This window comes from Anomaloglossus baeobatrachus, chromosome 2 (assembly GCF_048569485.1).
Source record: "Anomaloglossus baeobatrachus isolate aAnoBae1 chromosome 2, aAnoBae1.hap1, whole genome shotgun sequence".
NCBI classification, from domain to species: domain Eukaryota; kingdom Metazoa; phylum Chordata; class Amphibia; order Anura; family Aromobatidae; genus Anomaloglossus; species Anomaloglossus baeobatrachus.
This window is the reverse complement of record NC_134354.1, coordinates 251,617,309-251,630,172: the sequence shown is the minus strand read 5'-3', so window position 1 is coordinate 251,630,172 and position 12,864 is coordinate 251,617,309. Positions and strand designations below refer to the sequence as shown.

The following is a 12,864-nucleotide window of genomic DNA, read 5'->3' as shown; positions in this document are numbered from 1 at the left end:
CCTGCAATAAACAAGCCCTCATATGGCAATATTGACAGAAAAATAAAAAAGTTATGGCTCTTGGAAGAAGGGGAGGATAAAACAGAAAGCGGAAAGTCGCCGGGGGTTGAAGGGGTTAAACCAAACCAGTTGTGCAGCACTGCAACATAAAATTTCAGGTTTAAAATTATAAAATTCACATTGCAGTAAGCAAGCATACTGTTAATATTTTGCAGGATTCCCCTAAGTTGTTAAATAATCACAGGTAGCATTTTGATGCAAAAAAATTTGAAAAATTTCTTCTGAATAGTGATGTGCGATCCCGAACTGTAAAGATCGGGGATCGTACCATTCACATAGTGATTCTGTACACAATCCCAATCACGAGTTTTCCTGGGAAGCTCGTGTTACAGATCATGTCCAGTTTGGGTCCAGGGGCTCTAAAAAAAAAAGTACATTATTAAAAAATATTCTGATTATACTTACGGGTCTCGCGACGCGTCCTATAGACAGCCACTTCTGCTTCCGCAGCAATGCGTACATACTTTACTCTTCATGGTGGCAGGTGGAGGATGGATGCGCTCTACGCATGATCCGGTTTACCGAGGCTTCTGATCATGTGCACTAAACTGATGTCGGGTGTAAGCTTCCCGGCTTCAGTGAGGTACAGTGCACATGACCGGAAGTGCTGAGGACTCCAGATCATGCACAGGGTGCATCCATCCTCCGCCGACACGCGTAAGGTATGTGCGCGTCTCCCACAGGGGTGTGCTACCATGCAATATAAGCGGATTAGCCAAGGGAACAAACGCCCTCGGGATAAGTCCCCGCGCTCATTAGCATATAATATACAATCTTTAGAAATACTTTTTCTAGAGATCTGTTTATTTATGCTTACTGTATACAGGGACGGTTAGGCAGGAATCTATATATATAATTGCCTTATTCTGTCTGTCTTGCTCCAAAATTGTGTCACCGTGACAGTGTCACCGTGACAGTGTCGTTAGCGTGACAACTGTCGGATTGGCCGCTGGGCTCGGCCTGGCCCCGCCCCCCCGCATGGATTAGCCGCTCGCCCCGGCCCTCCGCACGCATCGCCCGCTCCAGCGTACACCGGCTCCCGGTACACATGTGCATGGAGCCGGCATACGCTGATGCCTCGCCCGCTCGCCCCCGCCACACGTTGGCACACTCGGCCCCGCCCCCGGCGGACATAACCTTGCGATGCTGGGATCGTGACGGAGCCGTTGTACGCTGGTAACCTTGATACACATCGCGTAACTATAGGAAGCACTTCCCTTAGTTACCCGATGTGTATCATGGTTACCAGCGAACACGGCTCCCTGTACACATGTGCAGGGAGCCGGCATACGCTGTGGTCAGTAATGAAGTGTCATGCAGCGGTGAAAGAGTTAAAGACACTGCAAGACACTTGATTATAGGCAGCGGGCACCCCCAGAAGAGAGAAGACAGAAGAAAGAAGACCCCGCAGTCATACTCACCAGACGCCGACCGGGAGCAGGTGAGCGCATCAAGGTCCTGCAGCGGCGGAACACACACAGACGCACACACATAAGAACAGACACACACATAACAGATCACACTCACTCACTCTCACACACACATCAGATCGCATCCACACACTCACAACATCCAGTGATATCGCTTACTTCTCGGCGGCGATACTGTGCGTGCAGTGACTTTCCAGGACCTGCCGGAGGATCACATGGCCGGAAGCATGTGGTATCTCCGGATGTTGTGAGTGTGTGAGCGCGTATGTGCGATATCGTCAGTGTGTGTGTGCGTGTATGCGATCGGATGTGTGCGTGTATGCGATCGGATGTGTGCGTGTATGCGATCGGATGTGTGCGTGTATGCGATCGGATGTGCGCGTGTGTTCTGATGTGTGAGTGTATGCGATCGGATCTGTGAGTGTCGGCAGAAGGCAGAGTAGCACGGCGTGCAGCACAGCTGCTGGAACCGCCCACCGGAGGGCACAGGGAGAAGTGGGGTGTGAGTGTATGCGATCAGATGTGTGCGTGTATACTGTCTGATGTGTGACTGTGGAGCACGATGGGGAGTGCGCAGCATGGGGGATGGAGCACGATGAGGGGTGCGCAGCATGGGGGATGGAGCACGATGGTGGGTGCGCAGCATGGGGGATGGAGCACGATGGGGGGTGCGCAGCATGGGGAATGGAGCACGATGGGGGGTGCTCAGCATGGGGGATGGAGCACGATGGGGGGTGCGCAGCATGGGGGATGGAGCACGATGGGGAGTGCGCAGCATGGGGGATGGAGCACGATGGGGGGTGTGCAGCATGGGGGATGGAGCACGATGGGGGGTGCGCAGCATGGGGGATGGCGCACGATGGGGGGTGCCTACATGGGGGATGGAGCACGATGGGGGGTGCGCAGCATGGGGGATGGAGCACGATGGGGGGTGCGCAGCATGGGGGATGGAGCACGATGGGGGTGCACACCTCCCCCCAAAACACACACACAGCGCCACACGCACACCGCACAACACACCACACACACACTGGGAACCACAAACACCGCCCTACACAGACACCCACACACAGACAACGCCGCACACACACAACACCCAACACACAAACACCGCGGCATACACAAATATATGCACATACCGCGCAACACACACACTGCACAAAACATACCTCCCCCAAAACACACACGCACTCCACACCCACACAAACCGCGCAACACACACAGCACCACACACAGACAACACTGCAGACACACTGCGCTCCACAAACAACGCAACACACACAACTCAACACCGCTCTGACACACCCCCACACCCAGACAACACCTAGAACATTTACAGTGCCCTACACAAACACTGGCAACTACACACAACAACATCGATATATATAACAAAAAACATACATTAACTACACAATAAGTTCTAGAATACCCGATGCGTTAGAATCTGGCCACCTTCTAGTCACTTATATCCACCCACAACTGCTCGTGGGTCTGGGTACATATTACACCTGACAGGTTCCCTTTAATCCTGATGCAGGAGGTAGGTCTCAGACTACCACAGACTCCCTGCAAACAATGTAGTTAAACCATAGTCAGATATCCCAACTTTGCTTTAATGGAAGTAAGCTATGAAGCAAGCAAGCACTGAAGCAAATAAGTTGGTAATGAACTGCACCAAACATTCATAGCTGCAGTCACTATTTCTGAGATTACAAATAGCCTTCTACTTCCCTTTAACAAGTTACTAGATGCATTTGTTTTCTCATTACAGGTAATGTACTTCAGCTCCCTCTTTCCGTATGTGGTTCTGATATGCTTCCTTGTCCGTGGATTATTACTAAGAGGATCTGTTGATGGTATCCTTCATATGTTAACACCAAAGGTAATGTTCTCTGTTTATTCCAGTAATATGACTACCAAGATTCAGAATTCCAAGAAGGAGTCTGACATGGTTATTTTCTGCCGTAGGTTGAGAAGATGCTGGATCCACAAGTATGGAGGGAGGCAGCAACTCAAGTTTTCTTTGCATTAGGTCTTGGGTTCGGTGGGGTCATTGCTTTTTCAAGCTACAATAAGCAAGATAATAATTGCCAGTTTGATGCAGCTCTTGTCTCTTTCATCAACTTCTTCACTTCTGTACTGGCCACTTTGGTTGTATTTGCCGTCCTTGGGTTCAAAGCCAATATGATGAATGAGAAATGTGTAGTACAGTAAGTATCTAGACTAAATTACTCACAAATTACTTGCAAACCTTGTATACTTACATATATTTATATATCTAAAGCTCAAATTCATCCTACTTCAATTTACAAAATTACCTTTAATATGTCCGCAAGTAAATACATTTTATGTGTGACAAGAACCAGGCAGGGAAATAGAGATTGTTCTTAATGTTCCATACTGTAAAAGCTAATAAATAAGCTTGGGATTTTTGTGTATCTGGATAGAATTATTATTATTATTTATTATTATAGCGCCATTAATTCCATGGCGCTTTACAAGTGAAAAAGGGTATACATAAAAACTAGTACAATAGTCATTAACAGTACAAAACAGACTGGTATAGGAGGAGAGAGGACCCTGCACGCGAGAGCTCACAGTCTACAGGGAATGGGTGAGGGTTCAACAGGACAGAGGCGGTTGCGCAGTGGTGTACTGGACTGAAGGTAAATATTGTAGGTTGTAGGCTTGATGGAAGAGGTGGTGTCAGGCTACCACCAGGGGGAGCTGAAGCCCTGCAGGAAAAGACACTACACAAAGGTGAATCAGCATGGAGGTGGACACACAGTGTGTGCTGGAGCACTGCCCTGCAGAGTCAGCCAGAATACAGAGGCCACGGGGCATGCGGGGGATGGTCAGGCAGGCCAGGTCATACACAATACGGTGAGAAAGAAGACTGGAGGAACGAGCAAAAGCGGGGTCGAGGTCAGGCCGAGGTCAGTACCAGATGAAGCAACCGAGTAGGGAGGTAGGAGAAGGGGGAACAACTGGGGCTATTGTGGTAAGGAAGGAGGTGAGATGGAACACAGACAGAGTACAGGGGAAGGACGGATCAGGAAACTCTTACAGGGACCAGCAATCACAGACAAAGCAGTGCTACACTTACAGCTTATAGATCTGAAGTTGCGTGCAGGTAGGTACCGGGAGACTAGGTCACAGATGTAAGGAGGAGACAGGTTGTGGATGGCTTTGTAGGTCATGGTTAATGTTTTGAACTGGAGTCTTTGGGCAATGGGAAGCCAGTGAAGGGATTGGCAGAGTGGTGAGGCAGGGGAATAGCGAGGGGAGAGGTGGATTAAGCGGGCTGCAGAGTTCAGGATAGTTTGGAGGGGTGCAAGAGTGTTGGAAGGGAGGCCAGAGAGCAGGAGGTTGTAGTAGTCGAGGCGGGAAATGATGAGGGCATGTACTAATGTTTTTGCTGATTCTTTGTTAAGGAAGGCACAGATCCAGGAGATATTTTTGAGTTGTAGTCCGCATGTGGTGAAGAGGGCTTGGATGCGCGGCTTGAAGGATAGAGCAGTGTCGAGGATTACTCCAAGGCAACGAGCTTGTGAGACTGGGGAGAGTGAGCAACCATCAACTTTGATGGATAGGCTTGGTGGAGGAGTTGAATGAAGAGGAGGAAAGACAATGAATTCTGTTTTGTCCATGTTAAGCTTTAGGAATTGCGCAGAGAAGAATGATGAAATAGCAGAGAGACATTGTGGGATTTTGGTTAGTAAGGAGGTAATGTCAGGTCCAGAGAGGTAGATCTGAGTATCATCAGCATAGAGATGATACTGAAAGCTGTGGGACTCTATGAGCTGTCCCAGGCCGAAGGTGTAGATGGAGAACAGCAGGGGTCCAAGAACTGAACCTTGGGGGACACCAACGGATAGAGGGTGGGATGAGGAGGTGATGTGAGAGTGGGAGACGCAGAAAGTTCAGTCGGTTAGGTATGAAGAGATCCAAGATAGGGCCAAGTCTATGATGCCCAGAGAGGAGAGAATCTGTAATAGGAGGGAGTGGTCTACTGTGTCGAAGGCAGATGTCAGGTCCAGGAGAAGGAGGACAGAGTAGTGTCGCTTGGCTTTTGCGGTTTGTAGGTCGTTAGTGACTTTGGTTAGCGCAGTTTCAGTAGAGTGATGCGGTCAGAAGCCAGATTGTAGCTGGTCAAAGAGGGAGCAGGAGGAGAGGTATGAGGACAATTCAAGATGGATATGCTGTTCCAGTAGTTTTGAGACATAGGAGAGAAGGGATATGGGGCGGTAGCTAGACACAGAGGATGGGTCAAGAGAGGGCTTTTTAAGGATGGTGTGATCGAAGCATGTTTAAAGCATGAAGGGAATACACCAGTTGATAGTGATAGGTTGAAGAAATGGGTTAGGGCTGGGATGAAGACTGTGGTGCTGTTGGGGATGAGGTGCGAGACGGGAGCGGGTCAAGTGCACAGGTGGTTAGATGTGATCTTGAGAGTAGATTGGAAAGATGATCTTCTGTCATGGGGGAGAAGCTGGATTTGGAGGAAGAGGGCTGAGTAGCTATCATGAGGGGCTATGTGGATTGTGGGCCAAAGCTTGCTCTGATGTTGTCAATCTTCTACTTGAAGATAGAGGCAAAGTCTTCAGCTGAGATGAGAGGAGAGGGAGGTGGTGCTGGGGGACGGAGGAGAGAATTGAAAGTGTTGAATAGTTATTTAGGGTTGTGAAATAGAGAGGATATAGGGGATGAGAAGTAGGTTTCTTTTGCAGCAGTGAGTGCAGACTTGAAAGTGGTGAGGGACTCTTTATATGTAATGAAGTGCTCAGTGGAATGAGACCTCTTCCATCTGCGTTCAGCAATTCTGGAAGCCCGTCCCAGTTTTTTAGTCTGGCTCGTGTGCCAAGGTTGCCTATTGATTGTGCGAGTTTTGGTATCTGCCTATCAGTCCAAGTAAGGCTGGCAACTCTTAATAAATTTGATTAGCAGGTCCCAGGGGAATCTTGGTCTTCTCCTGAACCCCTATATAGGGATTTGGACTAGAGCAGGGCCCCTGGGTTACAATTACAGAGTGACTGCTGGTCATTGGTGCGGTGCCTGCAGGCAAAGAGATGTGTTGTCACTTCAAGTTGATTCCAGGTGACAAAATCAAGAAACAGTCGAGTAGTGAAATACAAACTGTAGACTGGACTCAAACAGGCAGAATTAGGGTATGTGACCACAATCAGGGCTCGCTGCGGTCAGAACGCAGCAAGCCCTGACTGGGGGGTGGGGGTGCCGTGCGTCTCCTCCGCAGGAGAACGCAGGAGACCGCAGCTGTCAGTACCGATGATCAGGGTTCTGTGCGCTGCGGTCTCCTGCTTGTGTTCTCCCTACGGAGAATACAGGCAATGCTGCAGCAAACAATTGACATGCTGTGGTCTGGAAAGACGCTCCGCAGGTCAGTGTTTGCTGCGGAAAAGACAAGCATAGTGGGCACGGGATTTCTAGAAATCCCATCCACTATGCTTGTGCTGTACACCGCAGCGGTTTGGACGCAGCTGACATATGCTAAGTCCAAACTGCTGCAAATACTGATCGTTGGCTTGCACCCTAAGAGTTGAGTTGCAGGAGTGTGAACCAGGAAAATTATAACTTATAACTGGCAGCTAAAAATAGAGAGTGGCCTTTCCCAAGACTCACAGCAGGGAGCTGAATACAAAAAATAACCAGCATCCTGCCACAAGGTTTATACACTTTCTTTGGGTAAGACCACAAGTCCCATCAAGACTAAAGCGGGCTTTACCCGCTACGATATCGTTAATGAATTATCGTCGGGGTCACGTTGTTTGTGATGCACATCCGGCGTCATTAACGATATCACACTGTGTGACACTTATGTGCGATCTTAAACGATCGCAAAAGCGGCCAAAATCGTTTGCCGTGGAGAGGTCGTCCTGAAACATAAATTCGTTTTCTTCTTATTAACGATGTTGTTCCTCATTCCTGCGGCAGCACACATCGCTGTGTGTGACACTGCAGGAGCGACGAACATCTCCTTACCTGCGTCCACCGGCAATGCGGAAGGAAGGAGGTGGGCGGGAGGTTACGTCTCGCTCATCTACGCCCCTCCGCTTCAATTGGACGCCTGCCGTGTGACGTCGCTGTGACACCGCACAAAGCACCCCCTTAGAAAGGAGGCGGTTCGCTGGCCAGAGCGACGTCGCTAAGCAGGTAAGTCCGTGTGACGCTGCCGTAGCGATAATGTTCGCTACGGCAGCGATCACAACATATCGCACATACGATAGGGGCAAGTGTTTTTGCGCTCGACATCGCTAGCAATTGCTAGCGATGTCGCAGCGTGTAAAGCCTGCTTAATATTAAGCAGGTTTGTGTCTACATTCTCCAATGCAGTTGACAGTACAAGAGCAGCTCTGCTTAGTGGCAAAGGTCTAAAGGCCCTGTCACACACAGAGATAAATCTTTGGCAGATCTGTGGTTGCAGTGAAATTGTGGACAATCAGTGCCAGGTTTGTGGCTGTGTACAAATGGAACAATATGTCCATGATTTCACTGCAACCACAGATCTGCCAAAGATTTATCTCTGTGTGTGACGGGGCCTTTAGAAGAGGGTTCAGACACGCCAGTAACACTAAATCTTCATAGCTGATTACTAGACCTGTTGCTATCACACCCAGCTGGTAGACAGTCGCGAGCCACACAACAGAGGCCCGTGAGCCACATGGGGCTCTCAAGTCACAGGTTGGGGACCCCTGTCCTAGAACTTTTAGGTTGTTTTGATAAGACTGCTCCGTCTTGTTTGTTTTCATGTAAAATATACTTTGTTTCCTCTTAGAAATGCAGAGAAAATCCTCGGTTACTTGAATTCAGGAATTCTGAGCCATTTCCTTATACCACAGCATATCAACTTTTCTCACTTGACAACAGCAGACTATGCAGACATGTATGAAGTCATTAAAAAAGTAAAAGAAGATGGTTTTCAAGACCTCCACTTGGATGCCTGTTTACTGGAAGATGAACTAGATCAGGTGTTTATAGTATTTGTACCTTACATGTTTATTATTATTATTATTATTATTATTATTATTATTATTATTATTACATGTCCCTGAATTCAGCCTTATCCATGATGTATAATTTAGGATCACATTCACATCACGTTTGAACCATTCAGTCAATGTGGCAGGTTTATGAAAACTATCTAAAAGAAAAATGTTTTTGTTGTCAATAGCATCCAATCATAGGCCACCTTTAATTTTTTTTTACACCAGTTTAAGAAATGAAAGCAGAAAACTGATTGACTGCTGTGGGCAACAAAAAAAATGTTATTTTTTTTTTTTTACAGAGTGTTTTTTTTTTTAAATGAGGGAATTTTTTTTTCATAACTATATGATATAAACTGAGCATGGATTGTTGAGTCTTTCTCAACGAGAAGCGTTGCTTAGTACTGTGGCCATAGCTCCCAACTGTCCTAGATTCAGCAGGACTGTCCCTCACCCTATACATAGCTCTTCTTCATCTCTGCACACATTCAGTTAAAAAAAAGTACCGTATTGTTCGGACTATAAGATGCACTGGACCATAAGGCGCACCCTAGTTTTAAAGGAGGAAAATAGGAAAATAAAATTTTTAAGCAAAAAATGTGGTCATGACACACTGCTTTGGGACGATGATCTGCTGCTGACACTGTATGGGGATAATTTAAAAAAAAACAAAAAAAAAACGGCGTGCGGTTCCCCCAATTTTGATAACCAGCCAAGATAAAGTCTCACAGCTGGGGGCTGGTATTCTTAGGCTGGGCAGACTTACGTTATTGGGAGCCCCCCAAGCCTAAAAATATCAGCCAGCAGCCACCCAGAATTGCTGCATCCATTAGATGCGACAGCCCTGGGACTTTTCCCAGCTCATCACGATTGCTCTGATACGGTGGCAATCGGGGTAATAAGGAGTTAATGGCAGCAGCCCATAGCTGCCACTGAGTCCTAGCTTAGTGATGGCAGGCGTCTATGAGACACCCCCTCACCACTAAGCTGTAAGTTAAAGTAAATAAACACAAACACATAAAAAAATTGTTTAAAAGAACAGAGAGTCCTCAGTGGTTGATACCTTTTAATGGCTAACTGAAAAGATGGTAATAATTGCAAGCTTTCGAGACTACTCAGGTCTCTTCATCAGGCATGGTATAACACAAAATCTGAAGAGTCACGTATTTATACACAACAGGACTATAAGAAAAATATGTCGCTGTCCAGTTGTGCGCGTTTCTTCAGAAGTGTCTTTAGTTCCATAAAGATGCGGTACATTCTGGTATCCTCCATTTTGATACAAGTAAAATATATCCTTTATTTGACATTATAGATAAAAAAACACACTCTTTTACCACTTTATTAACCCCTAAAACACCCAGGTCTGATGTAATCCTTATGATGTCCCACAACGCATCCAGCTATGCTACATCTGACAATCACAGAGAGCAGCCATAGAACACGACCGCTCTCTGTGAGGGTCAGGCCACAAGTGAAGTGAGCCGCCAGGATCAGCAGTGACTCCAGCTGTCACCGCACATCACCTGACTGAAGTCACCACGGATCTCGCGGTCACTTCAGCCGCGGACGGATTTGCGGTACCAGCTGGAGGACTCCCGCTGTGTACTCACCTCTCCTCACTCCACGCAGCATCGCTCGCTTCCTGTCTGTGTGCCAGCTGACCTGTGTGGAGCCGTGTGTACAGCGATGACATCATCCCTGTGCTCACCGCTCTCCACACAGATCAACTGGCACAGACAGGAGGACACCGCGATGCTGCAAGGGAACGGTGAGTATACCATACTTATTCACTGCCCCCCGCGCTGATGATGATGCACAGGGAGCAGTGAATACAGCCGCACATGATCACTCCAGGCTGTAGTTGCCAGGGGTGATCACGTGGGCCGGCTCTTTAGTATGCGCGCATCCCCCGCCCATCATCCCGCCCACCTGTCAGCACTGGCTTTAGGGCTGAGAGATGATGGGCGGGATGATGGGTGTGCATATCAAATGAGCGGGCCCACAAGGTCAGGGTAGCGCTGCTACAGTCTGCTCCTGCCTCTGATGACCCGACCCGCTCCACCACCACCGCACCCGCCTTCACCCGCTCCACCACCACCGCACCACAGCCATCGGACTATAAGACGTACCCCCCACTTTCCCCCAAACTTTTGGGGGGAAAAAGTGCGTCTTATAGTCCGAAAAATACGGTAATTCTTTTTTCTTGTGATCTGGATCCACAGGACTTAACCCACAGCCTGTATCATTGCAGGCAACAGCAAATGCTATGAGCCACTAGATGCACTGATAACATTGCGGGTATTTATACTTCAAGCTGCATACAGTAGTAGGCTCTGAACCTACAGAGCTTATGCTGGTACATTGAGATTCATCTGTAAATACCAGTGTACTTCTTTATCCCTGTGTTCCTGAGGGAAAATAAAAATAAGATTTTTATTCTCTATAATATTACTAAAAGTTAATGAAAAATAATTAAAATAATTATAATTTTTGATGCACTTAGAAAAAAATCACAAATAGAAAAAAAAAACAAAACATAGACACATTTGATCAGAGGGAGATTATGCTGGTACATAGAGATACATTGTATATAGCAGTTTATTTTTATGTCCCTGTATGGTAGGGGGAGAATAAAAGTAAATTTAAAAAAAATATTAATAGTAATAATAAACATTACAAATCAGCAATAACATGAATATTTGTGACCTTATAATCATAACAACCCCTGCAACACAGCAATCAGATTATTTACAGTGATTAGTAAACGGCTTAAACATTGTCATGATTGATTTGTTTTTTATTCATTAAATCCATTAAAAAATGGGTTTCTTCTACTGCTTTTTTTCGGCACGTTTTCTGCAGCAGTCCGCACCACATGACGCAATATCAGTCTTCTCTAATTATTGCGTGTCTGATATGTGTTTTTTAAAAAATGTTACCCCTTATTTGATGCATTTTTAGTGGAGATCTGAAGCAGTGATTTTACTGCTTTTTCAGCAGTACATAATAGGTTGATTCTGCACTTACAAAAAGCAACAGCTTTTTTGTTTTCAGGCTCCACATAGCAGCTAGAGATGAAAAAGCACAAAAACTTCATAGTTCAGCAGCGTTCGAGGCAGGAGTTTTCATGTAATCACATCTACTTTGCACATTATTTATGCAACGTTTGAACACAGACAGACACGGAAAGGCATGATGTCATATAGTGAAGCTTACGTATCAATAAGAAAGTTCTGGCTGCTATGACTATGAATGAATGAACAAAACAATAACTCCATAGGTTGCATAACTAGAGATGAGCAGGATGCACAGTTGATGTTGCGTCAACCCTAGCTAATCAAAAGCCATGTCAGGGACTCCGGAAGGTAAGAGATACATGGGACTCATCCAGCTGCCGGATACCACTGACCTGAACGCTCGAGCAGAGTCCTGTGAATTGATCCTCTAATCTCTAGTCCCAACCATCCCGGATACAGTGGGACAGTTCTGAATTTGGGTCTATGCACCTACAGTCTCGGTCACCTACTGAATGTCCCTCACTGTCACCATCCCCTCTGACAAATCTTCTTGCCATGGTGTAAATGAATGGTAAATGGATGTGACTTGGGTTGTGGCTAGGTGCATGATCAAAATTTACCATGGTCCACACCACACGCCACATGATTTGTCCCTCTTTCTGTTCTATAAAAGTTGGAAGGTATACTGAAGCTCACGAGGGCCTAAGCAGGTGACTCAACTCCACACATGCTCACCTCCCACTTTATAGCCATGTTGCAGGGTGCACATTATAGGTCCTCTGTAGTTTGGACTGAAGTTACTAATTTAGAGGTAGATCATTCTGCTTAGATTTAGATGCCTAAACTCACTGAAGGTGAACTTCCATAACTAGTGTCAGGGACTGTGATCTCGGAGTTCCCGGCTCTCTGATCTGTGCTGTAAATTAGTGAGAAATATGGTTCTGCACTGACCAGAGAGCACCGAGCTCCTAGTCATTAAATCACTGATATTAATTTTGATAGAGCTGTGTCTCAGAAATTAGAAACATCTTAATTTAGACTGCTCTGATCCCTAGGAATTATTTAAGCAGTGATAGTCTAGGCTGCTATGTCCAGCTAGATATCTTCCCCAATGTGCAATGACCTCAGTTATAAACTGATAATTGAGGCTGACATTTGTAAAGGCTCTTTTCACACTGTCGTTTCTGTTCCGTTTTTTGTAACAGATTAGTGGAATGAAAAAGAGGTGTAAATGGTGCCTGAGCATTTGTACAATGAGGTATTCCTGCTACGCTCACTTACGCATCTCCAGGAGAGCGGTGCTGGCGGCATCATGTCTATAAATATCTACCAGGTCACATTTATCCCAATGAA

The 12,864-nt window shown here is 46.6% G+C and overlaps 1 protein-coding gene across 2 annotated transcripts in view; it reads left to right on the top strand.

Moving 5' to 3' along the window:
* The window catches only part of SLC6A17 (solute carrier family 6 member 17), a 121,454-nt gene that overhangs the window by 73,964 nt on the left and 34,626 nt on the right, over nucleotides 1–12,864 (top strand). For both annotated transcript variants that reach the window (XM_075335742.1, XM_075335741.1), the window contains exons 6-8: nucleotides 3,262–3,372; nucleotides 3,459–3,700; nucleotides 8,284–8,476. In XM_075335742.1, the coding sequence (XP_075191857.1) occupies nucleotides 3,262–3,372; nucleotides 3,459–3,700; nucleotides 8,284–8,476 (546 nt within the window). The remainder of the gene's footprint in view (nucleotides 1–3,261; nucleotides 3,373–3,458; nucleotides 3,701–8,283; nucleotides 8,477–12,864) is intronic.